The sequence below is a fragment of the Grammomys surdaster genome, unplaced genomic scaffold (assembly GCF_004785775.1).
Source record: "Grammomys surdaster isolate TR1022 unplaced genomic scaffold, NIH_TR_1.0 126131, whole genome shotgun sequence".
Taxonomy (NCBI): Eukaryota; Metazoa; Chordata; class Mammalia; order Rodentia; family Muridae; genus Grammomys; species Grammomys surdaster.
In genome coordinates, this window is record NW_021620939.1 from 3,272,356 (window position 1) to 3,294,172 (window position 21,817).

Here is a 21,817-nt window from a genome sequence, read left to right on the forward strand (position 1 = left end):
TCAAGTCATGTAATCAAAGCAGAAGAGTGATCTTCTCAAAGGGAAAAAATGTATAAAATCAGTATAACACTGGACAAAGGAAACCAAATATAATCATGAGTGGCCTAAACCCTGTAACAGCCCAATGTCACCTTCCTCTTCTCTGGGACAGTCTTGTCTCAAAGGACAAAAAAGTGAAGGTCATAACTCAGGCTCTTCTGTGCTCAGAGCAGATATAGTGGAAGATGCTCAAGTGGTGTTGGAGAAATGACTAAGTATAAGATATTCCTATTCTAAAACAGTGATGACTCTTGAAAATATGGTTTGGGTCTTAAACCAAGGGCAGATGTCAATTAAAGCAATACATAGACTCAAGGGGGAGCAAGGGGTGAGAATCTGCAGATGTCTTGGGCCTATCTGTACTGACATTGAAGGCTTACCACAGATCTCTTTCTACCCTTTGCCTTGGCTTAGCAGCCTATCTCTTCAGTCTGCAGGGAAAGCAGATTATATTGTTATTAATCCAGGCCCTCTCTCATGCAGATCCACAAGATGCATTCCTTCTTGGACTACATCATGGGTGGCTGTCAAATCCAGTTTACAGTAAGCTGTTTCTGTGTTTATCCTTCTTCGAGCAATGAGGGGTGGGAATGGCGTTGGATTTGTGGACATGCAGGTACAAGAAATCTTAAAAATCTTGAACAAGCTTTTAAGTACTATTGCTGAAATATTGTTTGGAGCCCTGTTTCTTAAATGAGTCCATATTCCATCTCCTTCTGGTGAGTATGATCTTTGTTCCTCAGCCTCAGAGGGTTTAGAAAGCCTTCATTGGATCTCTCCCTTTTTTAAGTAACTACATGCAACATGAGGTACAAGTCAGGCTATGGATTTCTAGATCCCATGGCTGAGCAAGAAGGATGAAAAGGAAGTGAGCCACATTGTTCTATTCCACTGAGCTCAGACAGAGGCCTTGGTTGTGCTCATGTAACCAGAACACAGGCACCAATGTCATATCCAATGCTCAGTACCAAGGGAAAGCTCTCCACAAGCTTTCTCAGGTAGTGAATAAGAAGGGAATCTCAAAAACTAGAGAACGATGTTAAATCTGGTCAAGAGAGAGTGGGTATCTAGTCTTAGCAGGTGAGTGAAGGATTATCTCAACTCTCAACACCTCAGTTTTGTGAGATTTGGACACTACCAATGTGTGTTTGGATGAGATGGCTTGTCTTTTGAAGTTCCAATGAAGGAGACTGTGAGATGACTCTGTAAGTAATGGAAATTGCCAAAAGTCTGACAACTTAAGGTTAATCCCAAGGACTCACACTGTGGAAAACTATCACAGGCAAGTGGGCCTCTAACCTCTACATGATTGCCATGGAATACACATGTGCACGCACACAAAATTGTATCCATCTGCCCTGGGGAAACTTGTGTTCGCTCAGTCAGTATTCAAAATGTTCTGAGATATAGGCAGATATAACTTTCAGAAAGAATATACCCAGATAACCAAATGTGTGGTGAAACCCCAGGAGAGAACTGTAGATTATAATACGGAAGAGATGGAATTTGCACAGTGCTTACCTCTCATCTTGCAGAACTGTACTTGTGAAGCTCAGCTCTCTTTAGTTCTCTCTACCAAATCAACAATGTGAGAAAAACATGGAAAATGAGTTTAGATTTTGTATTTGTTTGAGTCCAACACAATTGACAAAATCCATGTGTTCCCAGAACCAGGATAATGCTGCTCTCAGGACTAGAAAGGGGAATCAAGATAAATGGACATTTAATGGGCCAGTGTCTCCTTAGCAAACGACATGTGGTGATTTGAATGAAAATGGCCCCCATAGTCTCATAGGAAGTGGCATTATTAGAAAAGGTTAGGACATGAGTCCTGGTTGGAGTATGGGTGGCTTGTTGGTGGAAGTTTGTCACTAGGGATGGGCTTTGAGATTTCAGAAATTCAAGTGAGGGACCAAAGTTACTCTTTCTTCCTATGTCTGCTGATCCAGATATAGAATTCTGGGATCCTTTGCCAGCACCATGTCTGCTGCATGTTGCCATGCTATGTACCATGATGATAATGGACTAAATCTCTGAACTATAAGCCAATCCCAACTAAATGTTTTCCTTTATGAGTTCCTGTGGTCATGGTGTCTCTTTACGGCATTCGAACACTAAGATAACTTGTTTCTGTTCTAATGTCAGAAAGTCAGCCTATGTTCTGCCTAAACTCAGCATTGCTCACTTACTTTTGAATATTTACAGGAGTCCATCACTGCTTTACAGTCTAGGATTCTACAGTGATGGAGCCACCTGCCCTCCTACATACACACAGGTACATAAAGAAGGCAACCAGTACATATCCTGTGGGCACACCCATCCAACACTACCTGTGTGGCACACTTATTGCTGGTCCAGGTCTATCTACAGGGCAGTAGTGAAGCAAAAAGTTTTCCAAGGAGAGCTACTGAAATAGTTTCCCAAGATATTAGGCAAAGGAATGATGTCAAGAAGCTATTTAAAGGTTTTCAAGGGAAAGCTCTATTGATTTCAGTTTGTTTTGGATTCTGTAGATCCTAAACTCCGAACAACTCTTTAGTCAACCTTCACAGGCTTTCTTTGCCCTTGGAGCTGTGCTGAAGAACATCAGCCACCCCACAGCATTTCCAGACCACATCCTGACCAATTTTGTTAGTTCTTTGAGAATTTTATACAACGTGTTTTGATTATATTTACCCTCCTTCCTCAGTTCCCTCCAGATTCAACCCATTTCTCTTACCATTCAACTATGAGTGTCCCGCTGCAATTCCCCATAAAATCCAATTTGTGCTACCCAGTTCTTCTGAATGTGTGACCTTCCACCAGTTGGCTTATAAAGTATACACACTTGAATAAGCCTGTAGCTGCTTGACTTTGAAAGGTTGCCTTTCCTGCTCTGTCTTTCTCAATTTTCTCTTCTTATTAACCCTCCCCAGCTGAGTAGAGGCTACCTCACTGTTTGTCACCAGCAGCACCTCAAGTCCTAGCTCCCTCCGTGATTATCCCCCACCCTCATCTCCTCTAGTGACAACTGATAATAGCCTTGTGAGGGATGTGAGTGGGGAATCACAGTCAGGAGCAACAAATGAGAAGAAGAGTGTAAGATAATGCTGAGAAAGGGCGGGGCCATTGAGAGTTCCATCACACAGTCCTGCCTACTGGAGACCTCTCTCAAAGGAGAATAAGAATTTTGGATGCTCTGTCCAAGAAAATGCACCAGTCACTCACACCAATGGTATTTGCTTCCAGAATGAAACCAGCTTTCTCATTATGAAGTTCTTACTGCTTACATAGTACAATGTTATGCAAATTTTAAGCTGTAGTACAGTTAATTAAAAATAGTGTGTGATTTAATTCTGCCTACTAGTGCTTATGTACCACCCAGTAACTTTATTACAGCATGAAAATGAGTAGCAGAGAGAGGAGACATGGGGGGAGGAGCCTCCCTGGTGTGGAGATGGCAGAGAAAAGAAAAGGAGGAAGAAAGCAATTAGACCTGTGCACCACCCAGAGGCAAAGATTCTCACTGGTTCATGATATGGCACACGGCTGCTGAGCAAGACAGGTAGCTTTAGGCACAAGAAACTTGGGTCCTAAAGAGTGATACTCAGGAGTCAGAGGTGACACCAAGTTCTAGATGTTCTCCGTTTCATCCCATAGGCCTACACTTCCTTCCCTACCCGTGCCTGAGCCCCAAGCACCTGCACTAGTCAGGTCCTCCTGCTTGGAGCTGTTGCTTGGGTATGTCCATTGATGGGGATCAATCTGAGATCAAACAGGAAACCCAATGTTCTTCTAGATTTCAGCTTTCTAGGTGTGAACCACGGTGACCTTGTTGCTCCATAGAAGGTCACCGTTCCTACCATATGCCCTGTCCTTCATATACTCTTCTGGTTGAGCTCTAGAAACAGTTCTTTCTACCCTCTGTGATTGATTTCATATAAGCTTTTCCAAATATTTGTGGTCTGTCCCTTTATTAAACTCTCCACAGTTACCTCTTCTGCGTCTCTCTTAGAGAGACTCTCAGTATCTCACATGGGATTCAGGGATAGAAATTGTGCCTTTGTGTCTTCCATAGGGCTTCTGCTTCAAAATAAGAGAGTTAAAGATGGGGAGATCACTCCCAACACCAGATTGCTTGAAATACTTTTATTTAACTCCAAACTATCTAGGAAAAACAGTTCAGGTGGATTTTTAGATGGATTGACAAAGTTCTAGGGATTTGGTTTGCAAAACGCCCCCACGGGCTATGTATTTATGTACATAAATACAAATGATAAATGCTGGAAGCTTACTTGTGTTAATATGAATAGCTGATGTGTTTAGGGGTGTGTTGAGAGGTACCTTTGGGTCAGAGGTTAAGATGACATGAGTGTTGAGATATTACTGTACATAAGAGGATCCTCAAGTGGACCAAGAACTGGATTGGAAGCAGTAGGCATGTGCTTTAGTGGAGGAAATCAGGAGGTGTTTGCCAAGCCCTATCTATCAAAAGAAAGTGATGGTAGTGAAGAGTGTGGAGACTGAAGCATGAGGTGAAAGCAGAGGCAACAGGCCAAACAGTAAGAGTCATTGCAGCAGACCCAGTGGACGGGACAAGAAGGGAATCTAATGTGGCATCAAGAGAAAGAGCGTGTGGAAAGGAAAGAAAGCAATGAGCCTGGGCGTGGGATACAAAGAAGAGATTCTGAAAGCAAATGAGTCTAGGATTACTTGGACTTGCTGCCTGTTTGGCAAAGTGTTGTGGGCCATTGGCCACAGTCGACCGGGTTCACCTGAAAGAGAAGCTGGGAATGGAAGAAGGGACAGGAGGGCGGGAAGCCAGGACAAAGGTTTCTGATCGAGGCTCTGTGCTTTAATGTTCAACTTTCAATTTAAAGGGGATAACCCACCCCCACCCCCAGAGTTCCTTCTTGCTTTAGCCAGCTGGGGGTGAGGCTAGGGGTGAGCGGAAACCATCCTGCTGGAGGTGAGAGGAATCCATACTTAATTGCAGGGCCCGAGATGTCAAAGCAAGCTCAGCAGGCAGTCTTTTCTTCTCAGCTTGTGTACCAGGCTACAAACAGCCAAGGAGGCACCAAGGCAGGCAATGCCAAGGCAGGCAATGCCTCCAGAGTCCTATTGTTTGGTCTATTGTGGTAAACAAGGTCTCATCTCTCAGGCCTGCTCAAGGCTGGGGGAAGGGCACAGCAAAGCATGGCAGTGTTGTTCATAGAGAAATGCAAGTCACAAGGGCTATAAATAAAAGGATAGATTCGCTTGGGGAATGTTGAAAGTATATTTGAGTATCCCAGTGGATGGCAACTTGGTCCCAAGAAACAGGTGGAACTGCATGTATCTCCATCTGGGGGCAAGGGAGAAAGAAAAGAATACAGAAAGACAAGGCACCCAATGACAAGAAGTCATAGAAGACCTCCATGGGCAAGAGAAGAGACAGCAATGGAAGTCCAGAATCTCAAATGACCAGATGGTCAATGGATGATCAGGAGGAGAAAGTTATGAGACCAAGGCAACAATCTCGAGTGTTAAAGAAAAGAAGGAAAGCGAATAAACATGGGCTGGGAGATATTAACAAGCAGGCGCACATCATCTTCAAAAGAACAGTTTCAGCAGATAAGATAAATGAGACCCTGTGTTACTGTGCAAGAGGCAACAAGACAAGCATCACAGGTATGAACTCAAGAACATAGCAATAAAGAGAAAGCAAGAGAGGAAGGGAGGATGACGATTTGAGGGAGAGGGGGAGTGTTAGTCTAGAATCAGGGAATAAGCAGAGGAGTGAACCAAGACAAAAGGTGCTCAATGGAGCCATGGTATAGCTCAGAGCTGAGTAGTTACCTAAAATGTGCAAAGCCCTGGGTTCAGTCCCCAGCATCACAGTACAAAACATATGATGTTAAGAGGAGCCTCGGTCAATTATTTCTTTTTGGTCACCAGGACATCTGAGATCCTGATTCATGACCCAGATTATCCCAGTAGAAAATGTGTACCTGGTTTTGCACATAACCATGGAAAATTCAGAGCATCCCTCAGGATGAGCTTCAATGTATACCTCATGAGAATCCTGGAGACACAAGAACTGAGATCAACTGTGGTGTTGCAGTCTTGGAGGAGGTGAATAGAGGTGAAACAGATGACAGAGAGAGGCACATGGCTTGACACATGGCTCTGCAGCTAAAAATAAAGCCAGATACTAGAACTTCATAGACAAAATGTAATTATAGACAATGCGGAAGAGATAAATGCTTTAAGATGTCTGGAAAGGAGATAGTGGAAGAATTAAAGGCTTCCTTTGAAAGCTATGACTTTTATAGATGCAAAGAAATGTTAATTGTAGCATAGATTTTTCACAGATAGGAACTTCTACAGCTTAAATGTCCAACAGTAAAACAACAACTGTGTAAATTACAGTGCTTCATCTAAATGGACTATGATGAAGCCACTCTAAATTATAATTTCAAGGGCAAGGTAATCACATAGAGCCATGTCTGTGATAGAACTGAGTATAAAGAAAATCAGAGTGACTATGTGAGTACAGCTATGTAATAGATTTCACCATAGCATGCTTCTATGTGTGGTATATATAATGTGTATGCATGTATATATATATATATATATATATATATATATATATATATATGCATATACATATATATTTACATGTATACACATATACACATGCACATACACATACATATATTATACATTATACATTATATATATATATATATATATATATATATGCATATGCATAACTCTAGTTTGGGTGTGTCCCCATGAAGCATGTTTTGAATCCCCAAAGTAACAAAATTGGGAAGTGAGAGATAGGATCTTTCTGGAGGTTTATAGGTCGTGAGGGTTTTACTCTCTTGGTGAATTATAATATAATGTAGTTCTATTATGAATTATAAAAAGGATTATATCTGTGTTCTCTCTTATACATTCTTTCCTGTCTTCCACAATGAAAAGTAGCAATAGAATACTCCTAGAGAGATTCCAGCAATAAACCTGTCTTTGGTGTTTCAGTCTTCTCAGCAGGCAACAGAGGCAGGCTTGGCTACTCCAGCCTCTACAACTATGAACCAGTTCCATCTCTATTATCTGTAAATGACCCAGTCTACAGTATTCTGCTATAGCAGCACAAAATGGATGGGGAAAACATTATATAAAGCAACTAGAAAGTAAAATAAGATTACTTCCTAAGATATAGAATCCTGAGCAATAACTTTTATTAATATTTTTTGCATGGCTACTCATGATTTGTAGTTATAAAAATTTAAAGGTGATATTTTCCACTTCCCTCTGATTTTATGGTGTTTAGTAATATGGTATTATACACATAAAGTTGAATGTGGGTTCTCTCACCCTGACCATCAAATCTAAAATCTGAGTTATCTATTCAAGATCCTCTCAAGAAATCTTTTCTTACTCTAGTACATTTAGCATGCCCTATAGCTACTGCATATCCTGGCTTAAGTTTCTAAATCTCTAGTTTAGACACCTGATGGACTCTGAGATAGAAGAGTGATCTCTGCGTGTTGAACACCTACACATAGCCAGGGTACAGTGGGCTGAGGAGGCAAATGTTTTATCATTTCCAGGAAATGGACCAAGTGGTCTCAGGGAAATAGGAATTTATTTTTTTATTTCATGATCACTTCACAGAATTTTGTGGGAATTGAGAACAAGAGTTTAGCTTATCACTTAAAAAATGCCCAAAGTCAATATCTCTTCTCAGGCTTATTACCTAAGTCCAAATTGTGTGGCTGCCTCAGGATGTGACAGTATACATTTGAGTTCCAGGTAGCAAGAGATCTAGCAACTCCCTAGATTCTGCTTCCCAGTGGCTTGTATCCAACAGAGTCCCCCTAATGGCCAGTTAGGATTGTTTGGTGTAAAAACTAGAAGTGTCAAAGACATTCATTGTTCACACCTAGCCCTTTCCCAGAAGCAGCTCCATGCGCCAGAGACAGCATCCAGGGAGCGCCTGGCCTGCTTTCTTTAGGGCACATGCCTGGCCTGCTTTCTTAGCCTGGTTTTGCAGAGCCACTCCACACATCTTCAAAACATAGCTGCTTCCCAGGAGCCTGCTCTCTGCTGCCCGCTGACATGGCTGGAGCACTCACTAAAAGACCAGGTTGGTTTTCATAAATGTTTCCCATCAGAAAATGAAAACTCGGTGGTTCTGCTAGCTTGCTTGGCACTTAGGAATCCAATGTCTGGAGCCACTGCTATGGACTAGTGTTTTCAGTCCTTTTTTTTTTCTTTTGTTTCTCAACGTAATCCCATCGTCCACTCCCCCGCTGCCCTTGTAGCTTTCTAAAATAAACCTAGTCTCTCATTGCATTCTCTTTCCACCATGGCTAACTTTAAAGAACACAGAACTCCTGGTGGAAGGCCACCTCCTGAAGGTGGGTATTTCATCCCCAGCTTCCAGAGGGATACTTGAGAAACTGTCATTTGGCAGAAGGAGAAAAAGATAGCTGCTATGTGCTGAAGACCATCCATTGCTGTGTAGGCACATGCGGAAATATGTTTATGGCAACTGCAGAGAATAGTGATCCAGCTCATTGCTTTATATCACTCTTACCAGTTACTATTTTAAAGCTTTTCCCAGAACCTCCTAAGCTGGGACATCCCCTCTGATGGACATAGATAGATAGAGGATCTAATCCTGTAGGAAATAAAGAAACCCCAAAGGCTGGCTACAGGCCACCAAATCCAAGTAGGCCAGTTTTAACCCTCTCAGTCTGGCCTTCATATTTCTCTGTTCTCCATCAGGACTATAACCCTCCTCTGGCCCCAAAGAAATCTGCTTCTTTCTTCTCCTAATAGACATCCAATTCCACATTGAACATGTCCCCAGATCCTATTGAGTTCCCACCCTGAATGTCTAGCAATAATCCCCTTCTCAGTACCATCTCTGTTCCACTCTAGTTTATTTTATAATGATGATGATGATGATGATGATGATGATGATGATGATGATAAGGCTCTCCCAAGCCCGACGATGATATGGCCTAACAGAATTCTTTAGCATTTACAATATAGGCTCATCTTTTGCTACACCCCAATTTCAGCTCTAAGATGTGTTTAAGAGCAGTTTTAAATGTATTGTTACTAAACAAACAAATCTGTATCTGCTCATCCAGATGTGGTATATACAATACTTCTCAGCATATCATGACACCCATCTAGACGATACAGCCAGGCTGAGATGCCAGCCATTGGCAGTTGTATACCTAGAACATCCAGCCTTTCTCGGGAAGAACGGCAGGTGCCCCTGCTCCCTTGGCTGCTGCTTTTCTTACAGATTTTTCTCCTAGTTTCATATCAAGCCCTCAAGATGTGTTTGCTGTCACTTAATGCTCTTGACATTTCAGGATTTTCAGTTGGGAAATGAAGTCCTGACATGGATTGTCAACGTATGTATGTATCAGGAGGCAGAGATAAGAAGCCTTCAGTTGTGGGAAGTACTGAGATAAGGGTATCATGAACAGAAGAGGGTAACTTAGCAGCCATGAGACTGATTCAATCTCCAGCATCATTTTAAAAATGTCAACCTTTCCCAGTGACTTAATTTTTCATATTTATTATATGATCTAGGTAATAGCCATACATCTGAATGCTCTATGAGATTTCCTAAAGGGATAGTTGGTTGGTTAGTTGGTTGGTTGCTTGGTTGCTTGGTTGGATTTTAGTTTCAATTTGATAATCTTTCACCGTATATCCCAGGTTAGCCTACAGAACTCACAGTCTTTCTGCCTCAGTCTTCCAAGTACAGAAATGATACCAATATATCATCACACCAAGCTGTGGGTTCCCCACAGTTTTAAAATCATTTTCTCAGTAGAAAGGAAAGGAGTGATATCATACTTGGCCATCCTACCTCTGATTTACCTTCCAAGCCCAATTGTATATGTAAGGTGTTGTCTTAGTTAGGGTTTCCATTGCTGTGAAGAGACTCCACGGCCAAGGCAACTCTTATGAAGGACATTTAATTGAGGCAGTTAAGTGCACCAGAGGATAGGGGTTCAATTAATTGCCAGCAACCACAGTGACACACTTCCTCCAACAAGGCCACACCTACTTCAACAAGGCCACACCTCCTAATTGTGCCACTCCCTAGGCTAAGTGTATTCAAACCACCACAGATGTTATCATCTCTAAAATTTATCTGTTTGAGAGAAAATGGCTGAGAATGGTGGGTCTCTGAACCAAAATTACTTAGCCTAGGGCTCTAGCATGGTATGATAAATGCCATCTACTGTCCTGTAGCCCAGGATGACCTTGCCTTGCAACCTTCACAAATTAGCTTGCCTTCCCAAGTGCCGGAGCTAACAGTATGTACCAACATCTTCAAACTCTGAGTACCTCTTGGATGTTCCTCATAAAAACATTTTTCTAGAATTATCTACACATATTTTGACCATAGTCATATGACCAGAGCCTCATGAGTGAATTCCAGGGTGTTTCCTGTCTCTTGCTCAAAATTCGTGGAGGTTTTAAGTATCACCACCTTGCATCCTAGTGCTCAGTTGGAGGGAGTTTTATGCAGTGCCTTCACTTTCTTTGTGAAGATTGGGTCTCACTTTCAGGATGAACCCCATCTCAAAAAAGAGAGGCATTAGGATCTCTTTGGGGTCATCTTCTTCTATCTTCAGTAAAGCCTTTCTCCACTCCTACCTATCTGCAACACATATTTCGCTTGTTCCTTCCCCCCTCTCTTCAACTAGTTAGTCACAGAGGACTAATTGGTTCAAGACCACTTCCCCTGAATTGTCACAGCTACATTCTTCTTCCTACCTCACAGTCTCTCTGCCTCCTGGCCATATCCTCCATTTTTTAATGGGAACTGCTATATTAGAGATTGGAAAGTGTACAATCAATGCAACTTACGTTAAATACTGTAGAAGAAACAAAAATAATTTTAACTTGACAATTAAAAGAACCTTAACACATGTACTAACATTTGTTTGAAATCTTGATCCTGTCCCAACTTTATCTCTTGCTAACATAACTTTACAGAGAACTGTAGCTAACTCTCAAATGCAACTCTGAAAATGTCCAGAACCAGCCTTCCAAATGAAGACTATTATTTCCAATATTGGATTGATTTCTAGACCAGTACATGATTGAGTCCAAATAACTGGTCACATTTAAGAAAAATACAAAAGTCATTATAACTTCTTTTTTTGATTCTCTGTTCCACAAGGTCTAAAAACTTGAGGCAAGGCAGCTTGTCCCATCAGGGGTATAGTTAAGCAAAGGTGGGTAGGGAACATATGTCCAATACAGCTTCCCAGTCACCCTTGTCAGGGCACTCAGCAAGCTCACAGGTCAGCATCATTTCTTTATTCCAGCATCAGCATGTCTCATCTGTTGCTCTGGCAGCCACCATGCTCCTTCAGCATCCTGTAGAAATAAACACAAACATGCCCTCTTCCCCATATTAAATACCTGATCAGGGTCATGGCACATGCCAGTAAGTGGATCCTTCTCTTTCACCTATGCAAAAGTATGCCTAGTTGTAGATTGCCATAGACATTCAGCAGAAAGTTCCTTGGCATCCAATTTAAAAAAAAATTTTAAAATAAAAAGAACATGATTTAAATAAATTTGTGGTGTATGGGGATATACCTCCCCCTTTTGTATTTTATGAAGATACTGTTTTAAAGTTCCATGGGCCCCTTCCACAGTCCCTTGTTCTTGAAAATTATAATGAATCCCAGTAATATGGGAAATATTAAATTGCTGCCAAAAAGTCTCAAATGCTTGACTGTGACAGCCAGTGCCATTATCTGTTTTTTTTTTTTTTTGGTTGTTGTTGTTTGTTTTGTTTTATTATTGGATAATTTATTTATCTACATTTCAGATGGTATCCCTTTTCACCACTCTCCACGACCCCACCCAGAAAGTCCTTATCCCATCCTCCCTCCTCCTATTTCTATGAGGGTGTGCCCCCATCCATTCACCTACTCCAACCTCTCTGCCTTCAAATTCCCCCACACTGGGGCATCCAGCCTTCACAGGACCAAGGACCTTCTCTCCCACTGACAAGGCCATCCTCCACTACATATACAGCTGTAGCCATGACCCCTCCATGTGTGTTCCCAGGCTAGCTGTTTAGACCCTGGGAGCTCTGGTTAGTTAGTATTGTCGCGGGGGAGATTTTAGGGGGTTTTATTATTGTCATATATTTATTGTACATAGTGATAGGATTCATAAAGACCTTTTCATTTACTCATAGCATGTATTTTGACAGAATCACTGGACAGACTTCCTCTCTCTCCTCTCTCAGTAGTCATCTTCCTTCACAGAGTTAGACAACCCTACTTCAATTTCTATATCATAAATGTGTGTAAATCTATCTAGCCATCTAAAATCTAGGATCCACAGACAAGAGAAATAAGCAATATATTGTTTTCTGCATCTGAATTAGTTTGCTTTACATGATGAACAGGATTCCAGTTCTATCCATTTTTCTGCAGGCAATGTAATTTCATTCTTCTTTATGGCTGGAAAAAGACTCCATTGTATACATGTATACATGCACTTTATTTTCTTTACCTGTTCATCTACTGATGGATTTTTTTTTACATATGAGCAAATGCTATAAATTTTATTTTAGCAAAGATATTGCTTCAAGAAACTATAGCCAGATACACAAGAAATAAAAACTTACTAGGAATATGTTATAAATATCAGTATGTTTTGCCCTGGAAATGCTCTTTTAGGTGAATAGCAACATAATAAGGAGGCATTATCTTTGAAGGCATATGTATGTAGCTTTAAACCCAGCCCCACCATACAATAATTATGTGTCCTTCAATATCTTTGGGCATCATGGCTATTAATAAAGAGGAAGAACAATTTCTACCTTACAGTTTCATACAAAGTAATCATGCCAATAGAACAGTCTGCATGGAGAAAAGTTTTAACAGAAGTTGTTCCTCTCTCTTCATGATTATTCAAAGTCAGGATGCTATGTGGTGGTAAGTTTCCTTTCCATGATCTTCCTTATCAAATCTTTGTACTTTGTACTTTGTTTAACTAAGTCCTGTAAAGAGGTAAGGAAGAAGGGAAGTAGCTCCATTTGAAAAAATCAAAACAACTTGCAAATAAATTACAGTTAAATTGTTCTTTTCATTTTGATTGGGTAGAGGACTATAACATCAGAAAAAGTCATATTCTCTTTAATTATAGCACATTTTTCCTTCTAGATGTCCCCCCACTTCTTTGAAAGTCCAAGGAGCATCCCAGTCATTGGTTTTAATAGAATTTTCTAAATATAACACAAACAATGATTCCCATCTCATAATCGCCAGGATCATATGAGGAAAAACAGAGCTTTCTTGCTGTCAGGGAACCAGTGGGCACATTGTAGTGTAGGTGAACAGAAAGCATATGATGCAGCATGAATATTCTACTTTTCCCCAAGACTTCACATTGTACCCTTCTCCACTCTAAGCTATCAGCATACAAATTAGACAGCAGCTTTCTTTGGGAGTCGGGATTCTCTACACAAAATTTGGCCATAAGGGTTCTTGCCTATCCTTCATAGTTGGAGGTGTTCTGCTCATGGAGTATAATAAGAGCCTTTTCTTACTGGATTGTGAAATTGGAGACAGATGCCCCGTCCTTAGCCTTGATGCTGGGTGACATGGGTCAATAGTGACTGGACTTTCTGAATACCATCTCAAGTCCCATTTGGACAGGAAGAAGCAGGGTCTATGAAATACAGCAAAACTGACTTCAGGCAAATTAATAACTGGGTTTTCAGTGAACTAACTTCTCTTACTTTTCCTATCAGCCAAAATTATGTCATGTACTCTTATTCTTCTCTGTCTAAGGCCATGTCTCCCACTAGGTTGGTCATGGTTCCTACAGTGCATTTATTCTTATGCTTTCCCTCTTCCAGGTAGCTATAGATTTCACTGCCTCTAATGGAGATCCCAGGAACAGCTGTTCCCTGCACTATATCCACCCTTACCAGCCCAATGAGTACCTAAAAGCCTTGGTGGCTGTGGGAGAGATTTGCCAAGACTATGACAGGTAAGAGACTTCAGGCATCAGCTGTAGTCTTGTCTCTGATGTGGGGTCCTATGGCCCTTGGCTGACTCATGGCCAAATGGTAGCAATCAGTTCCAGCACCTCCTCTTGAAGAAGCTCTTGAAAGAAGAGGGTAAAACCTGGTGCCAAACATTTTATCCTCTGCACCTAGAGAAACTGAGTTGGTGCTGCACTCGCTCCAGCGAGCCAATAAACCTCTCTCTCTCTCTCTCTCTCTCTCTCTCTCTCTCTCTCTCTCTCTCTAATAAATCTCTGTCTCTCTCTCTCTCTCTGTCTCTCTGTCTCTCTCTGTCTCTCTCTCTCTCTCTAATAAATCTCTGTCTCTCTCTCTCTCTCTGTCTGTCTCTCTGTCTCTCTCTCTAATAAATCTCTGTCTCTGTCTCTCTCTCTCTCTCTCTCTCTCTCTGTCTCTCTCTGTCTCTCTCTCTCTCTCTAATAAATCTCTGTCTCTCTCTCTCTGTCTCTCTCTCTCTCTCTCTGTCTCTCTCTGTCTCTCTCTCTCTCTCTCTAATAAATCTCTGTCTCTCTCTCTCTCTAATAAATCTCTGTCTCTCTCTCTCTCTCTCTGTCTCTCTCTCTCTGTCTCTCTGTCTCTCTCTCTCTCTGTCTCTGTCTCTCTCTCTCTCTCTAATAAATCTCTGTCTCTGTCTCTCTCTGTCTCTCTCTGTCTCTCTCTCTGTCTCTCTCTGTCTCTCTCTGTCTCTCTGTCTCTCTCTCTCTGTCTCTCTTTCTCTCTCTCTCTCTCTCTCAGCGTTCTGCTCTTATTAAGTTTGTGAAGTCAATAGATAGCAAATCTAAGTTTCACTGTGTGGACTTGGTGTCCTCGTTCCTCATCGTTTGTCCATGAACCAGCAGCATCCGAACCTGATGAATTGGATTTTATAACTTGAAGAGATTCTCAGATGTCTGGTGTTTAGATGCATGGTTTTATTGGATATTGCTACATCAGTTCTCTATACTCTATACATCTTATATGATAGCCATCATTTTTAAAGGAATAAAACTATAGGAAACATAAGTCATTTGTATACTGCCCCACAAGCAGAGATGGTATTTGAACCACAATCTTTCAGGCTCTACATATTGAGTACAAAATCTCTGTGTTTTACTGATCTTGGAAGCTACTGGTAACATTGACAGGCAGATATGTCTTCCCAAGTGCACATCTATGTGGACAGAAAAGTGTGTGTGTGTGTGTACTCTCATGTTTACAGAAATGATCTTGAGATTCAATCACTATTATTTATTTCTTCTTAATAATAAGTATTGGCCTTTCCCACCATAGTGTTGTATTTTCTGCTAAGATGGAGGCCAGTCCCAAGATGGAGTAGGTTTGGCCACTCAATATTTTTCCAGAAAAATGATCAACATAAACTACAGTGAGCTGGATTTGTGCTGTCACACTCTTGTGTCACCAGATAAAGGGAAGGAGCACAGATGTTTGCCTAAGGCTTTTTGAGGTAGAACCAATGTAAATACAAACATTGACATCTCAGAGGACTCCCTGGTGTGATTGTGAACAAGCTTAGTTAGTAATGAGCTGTAAGCAGCTGACCTTTTAATCCAAGAAAATAAACAAAGCATCTCTATGCTCTGGGTGTAGAGAAATTTCAGCACACATCATGATTTCTCTTCTTCCTGAGTTCATTATTGGTAACAACCAATACCTCTAAAAACCTGTTTCTGCCATAGCACAGTAAAGGGCACACCCTTGTGAACCTTCCAGCATGGATTATAAGAAAGGTCCCATCAGTTTCCTGCCTGCTGAGATCTCTGTATTCAATCTGCTCAGCAAAATACCCCAATACGGCATAAAGACAATTAGAGATTGGATTGCCAGGCCCTTTGCAATCAATGAGCAATAAACACCCACAAAACTCTCCAATGGCTCTGGCTACACACCTAAAGAATACTTCAATAATCATTTTAAATCACTGAAATCTGTGATGGCCATTCTTGGTTGTCAGCTTGGAAGTAACTAAAACCCAAGCAGCTGAGGACACCTTTGAGGGGGATATTTTTTTTCTTAATTTAAATCATTTGAAGTAGGAAGACCGACTTTTAGAGCCTATTTCTTCAGAATTCCAGTGAATACTGACAACTAGCTGAGTCATTCAGCCCCAAGAACTGGGCAACTAGCAAATTCTTGGGCCTTCTGCTGGTTGACAGCAAGATAGATATAGAGATAGATGATAGACAGATAATAGGTAGATAGATAGATAGATAGATAGATAGATAGATAGACATAGAGATAGATGATAGATAGATAGATAGATAGATAGATGATAGACAGATGATAGATGATAGATAGATGATTGATAGATAGATAGATAGATAGATAGATAGATAGATAGATGGATAGATAGATAGATAATAGATAGATAGACAGACAGACAGACAGATAGATATTAATTCTATAAGTTCTGTTCCTCTAGAGAACCCTGACTAATACAAAGTGATATCCGGAATACTTGACCTTGAAGTATTGACTGTGACGATAATGAGTTTCAGCTCTGACTTCTTCAGGAATGATTTCTAGAAAGGTTTGAAGCAGGTGGGGTTTTTACTAGGGAGGAAAGAGTTTTATATGCTATATCTACACTGTGTCAGACTTCTTCAAGATACAGGAGTGGAAATCCTTTCTCTTTCTTCACTCATGCGTGAGCATGTTAGTGATCTAGTGTAATCTTATACATACATGTTTGGAGATAAGAAGGAATGGAGGAAATGTTTGAAGGCTGCCTATGTTTGGACCTTGAGGTGCATATAATAGAAGGTACCTTGCTCAGTGCAGTGCTATGTACTATGCTTAAGCCCAACTTAAGCAACATAGTAAGGCCCCCATGTAAAATAGAAGTAAATAGATAAAAAAAAAACTGAATACCTATGGATTATAAGAACCATGAACCTGCAGAGAAGAAGGCATCCAATATTGAATTCCACAGAACAGAGAGGCCAATTTCTAGAAACTGAAATGAGGTTCCAGAGTCTGCATCATGGTTCTGTACCATCTTCATTTGCTAATCTGGACAATGATCCATTACCAGGAAGTATTTATTGGCTAATCCCTGCAGAGAGTGTTCATTCCCTGTGTCCTCTCATACAGAATACAGAGACCTTAGAATGACTTGGAAATCTCTTAAAGCTTTCATCCCTTTCAAATCTAAACCAGACAAAAGTTGACAGTTATGTTGTATTCCCTCAAAAGCACATATTCAATGTAAACATAAGATATGTCACCTTGGGAGTTATATGAGGTCATCAGAAATTATTCCTTTAAAAATGTTAATAGTGTAATTCTGATGTTGTCAATCCCTGAGGAACAAGAATATCAACTTTGGGCAGGCTAACAGAGCAGCATTTTATTTGTGTTTTAAAAGGCAGCTCAACATTAAAATGGGCAAATTTTAAGGAAGAAAGGGAGGTTTGAAAAAAAAAAAGAACTCCCTGCTCTTTTAAGAGACTCCCTGGGAGAGCTTGGAACACAAGCTGCTCCAGTGAAAGCTGACAAGGTTCGGCAGTTTCTGTTTTGTGTGGGTGGACAGACAGGAGACAGGCAGAGTCAGGAAATTTCAAGTCAAAGTTCTGAAATTAATTTATTCTTGCATCAAAGTCAGGGAGGTTGGTGCTTAAAAAGAAACACTGGTATAAAAACTGACAGAAGCCACCATCCCCCTCCTGCAACCACACAGAGGTTTGTGGCTCCCGTGAGCCTTAGCAATTCCTCTCTGCCTCTGACAGCCAAGGGTTTTCTCTCTGCCATGTACACTCATGGCTACTGGGCCGTTAGCAAGTGACCCATTGAGCAGAACAGCTTGAGGGATACATAAAGCTCTTCTCCAGATGGCCTTGAACGGAGGCTCCCCCAACCACAAGATGACAGTTCTCAAACTCAGTGTTGCTGACCCACACTATCCTTCACCATCTGCAAAGGCATTACAGGCTATCTGCCTCTCATGTAAACACACATCAACAAAGACATACATGTATGCGTGCACATGCTCCTACACACCCCTGGGCACACACACTTCCCTGCTGCGGCAGGCTTCCAGTGAGTGTTGTCAAAGTCAAAACCACAGCTCCCGTCTTAAAGGGAATAAATGAACATTTATTCTGAGGCCACTTTGAAGGAATATGGCCTGGGAACACAGATTTAGGTTACCCCAAATGACTGGTTCCAATGTAAAAACAGTTTCATGAAGTTTTATAGGTTTACAGAATGAAGAAAGTCATAAATCAAGGCAAGTTTAAAATACACTGGTGGGTACATCAGTGAGGTGGTTATGGTAAGATGGGGAGGCTTTTCTATAGGCCCAAGGTGCTATCTGATAACATTCTTAACTTTAGAGTTGGGAGAAGCCAGGGGTCTGCTAAACCAAGAGATTTCAAATGTTTTTGTTTTTGTTTTTTTCCTATTAGCCACAGAATGTTGTTTCAGCTTAGAAGTAGGTAAAGAATGGCCATCCTGGAAGCTAAAGGCCTGAAATATGGCAATTAGCCTCTGGTTCTGAGCTTTCTAGTCTTTCCACGGTATTGAAATTGTGGCCAGTTATTGTCTACAGAGACAGGTTCTTTTCAAGAATTTTCATTCACAGCTACCACAATCCTTGTATACCTGAGTGCTAAAGTGACATGCTTTTCTTGGGGCCAGTATGGTTACAGGTCTGAGACAACCTTAACTGTCCTCTAATGAAAAGCCTGGTCTGGTCCTGTTGGCATAGACCTGCAGTCTCTGAGACTTTGGAATGTAAGACAGGAAGACTACAAGTTCAAAGCCAGCCTGGCCAACTTAGTGATACCCTGTCTCAATTTTTCTAAAAATAAAAACAGAATTGGAGTTAGTTTGGTGGTAGAGCATTTGTTTAGCATGCATGAGACCCTGAGTTCAGTCCCTAAGACCATGAAGGAAAAGGGGAAGGATGGGTACAATGTACCAATTTAAAGAAGCGTCCACCTCAGAGTGAATTTGGGACACAAGAAAGCAAGGCAGGAGTGTGCTAGGTCCTTTACTGGGGGGACTACTTAGAGCTGAAACTCAAGCTGACATGTGTTTAGATGTGTAGGGCACTGTGTTGGTCAGCAGATGATGTGGACTTTCTCAATACAGCCTCTGCCACACTCCACCTTATCCCATCAGGACTCTTATCTTGTCTCCATGCCAAAAGCACTTGGGAAGTTTCGAAAAGGTTGGTACTTGGTCCTCACTCCCAAAGGCTGATTTTATTGCCTGCTATGCACCTAGAAATCGGTCGTTGTGTTGTTGTTGCTGCTGCTGTTACTATTGTCATTATTGTTGTTATGATAGATATACAGAGTTGAAATCCACCATTAACTCAGGAGTGCTGGGTCGGTTAAAATGCCTAGGTCCTGAAGCCTAGATACCACTCTTCTGTGTGGTACAGCAAAGATTTAACATGGCAAAATTTTCCCATGTCACTCACAATCTACTGGAACACAAAGGCATGTCAGTAAGTCATGGTGATTCAGATGCTACGGCCAGCCTGGGATACATGGAAAGACTATATCTCAGAACAACAAAGCATAGCCCCAGCTCAGCATGGCCCCGAAACCCTTCCTGTGTAAGGATAAGAATGGAAAGTGTGTAAGGGAAGGAAAGAGGTAAAGAAGAAAGAGTGGAAGAGAATCTTCACAATGGTTACTGGGTCAATCAGAATTCTCTCTGTCTCTCATTCTCTCTTGCTCTCTCTCTCTCTCTCTCTCTCTCTCTCTCTCTCTCTCTCTCTCACACACACACACACACACACACAGACAGACATACACATGTTATTATGACATAGATATGCTTGTTACACTGGATCATTAGACCAGAGAATTCTCCTGTGGATAATGGAGTCTACCAGAGTGATTGAAAGAGTATGAGGTCCCAGTGATAGGTAGATCTGGGCTCACATCCCAGCTCTGTATCCCTATCCTCATGAGATTCATTTTTTTTTATTTTGAATCAGAGGCACATCTAACTTTCTTTGCATAGCCCAGGCAGTTCTGCTTGTGGTAAATAATCAGTGGTGGAATGTGGTATTTTTAAGACTCAAAATTCAATCTTTAAACTGAACATAAAAAGAGAAAAGAATATAGTGTCAGACCTAAAGGTTATATCGGACAAATGGCATCTGGTGGTCTTGTTCCTTTGTCTGTTTTGTTCATTTGTCTTTAAAAGGATTCTATAAAAATGCACAGCCCTCACACACTCTTTCATTGATAACATCTAACTTTCGTCATCGTGAGTTTAAATAGTGATAAGAATTGAAAACTCTGGAGTGTCATAAGTACTTAAATACATAAAAATAAGCACTAACGTAACGCTTGTAGCTGCCATGCAGACTAGCTGTTGGCCATTACCCTGTTGTTTTATTCTTACAAAAAATATCTGAACCAGCTCTTCAGTTCCAAATGAGAATTTTGTTTCTTCACCAACTTTATTTCTGTTTCCTTCCTTCATAGAATTTGGTTCCAATGTGTCATTTTAAAAACTGTTCAACATATTTTTGATGTCGTGTCAGAAAGAATCAAACCGAGAGTTTTGTACATGCCAGACACTCTACTCTCTAAGTTCCTTCTCTAGCCTTCCTATGTATCTTTACAAATTCATTTTGAAATCATTTTTCTGCTTACTGTGTCATACATGTCCATAAGGAAAACAAAGATATTTTATGCATGTAATTTTAATTTCTAAAATGATTCCATTCAATCTATTCTAAAAATAGTTCTGAATTAAATTTTTATTATAGGTGTCATTTAAATATTATTGATCTAAGAATCATTCATATGTTAAGAATTTCAGTGCTTAATTCAGTGTATGTAGGCAATATAACGGTTTTGGAAATCAGCTCTCAACAAACAGATAGTGTGTGTGGGGTTGGAGGGAGAGAGTCTGGCTTGTTTATGTATCTATGAATTAGATTGCTCACAATGCAGAATCTAGCATCAATTCTGACCCATTTTTGCCATTGTCAGTGTGTGTGTGTGTGTGTGTGTGTAAATAGATATGTGGATGTAGATCTTTAGCCTACAGCATTGCTCAATTCTTTCAATGATATAACCCATCCACCACCCCAAAAAATAAAAGTCAGTAATCAAAAAACTACTTTGGGTACGGAGTCTGGAGAGATGGCTGAGTAATTAAGAGATAGCTACCTCAGCAGTTAAGAGCACATGCTGCTCTTGCAGAGGACCTAAGTTCAGTTCCCAGAACCTACAGCAGGAGGCTCGCAGCACCTGTAACTCTAGCTCCAGGAGAGTGCCCTCTTCTGGCCTCCATGGGAACCTGTACTCATGTGCACATGCTAATAGACAGACAAACACACACATAGATTATTAAAAGGGGAAAAAATCTTTAAATTTATTTATTACAGATGTGGAGGTTAGAGGACAGCTATTAGGAGCTGCTTATCTGCTTCTACCATGTATGTCTCAAGAACAGATCAAATTCAGGTCGTCATACTCAGTGTCAAGCACGTTTACCCACTGGTCTATCTTGCCAGTCCCCCAAAACATATATTTAAGAACTTACTAACTGACAGTAATACATCCTAAGTTCTTTACACAGTGCTAGAGATTTAACCCAAAATCTTCTACATAGTGGGTAGATGTTCTACGACTGAGCTACACTCCCAAGTACTTTTTAAAATGAAAATGGACAATAACCTGGACTGCAGAAGGTTTGGTTGCTACTGAATTGTGTAGAATTTTTCCATTACCCAATGTT

At 40.9% G+C, this 21,817-nt stretch overlaps 1 protein-coding gene across 2 annotated transcripts in view; it reads left to right on the forward strand.

Moving 5' to 3' along the window:
• Positions 1–21,817, forward strand: part of Cpne4 (copine 4) — a 459,807-nt gene that overhangs the window by 418,606 nt on the left and 19,384 nt on the right. For both annotated transcript variants that reach the window (XM_028756686.1, XM_028756687.1), the window contains exons 10-11: positions 523–582; positions 13,940–14,073. In XM_028756686.1, coding sequence (XP_028612519.1) covers positions 523–582; positions 13,940–14,073 — 194 coding nt within the window. The remainder of the gene's footprint in view (positions 1–522; positions 583–13,939; positions 14,074–21,817) is intronic.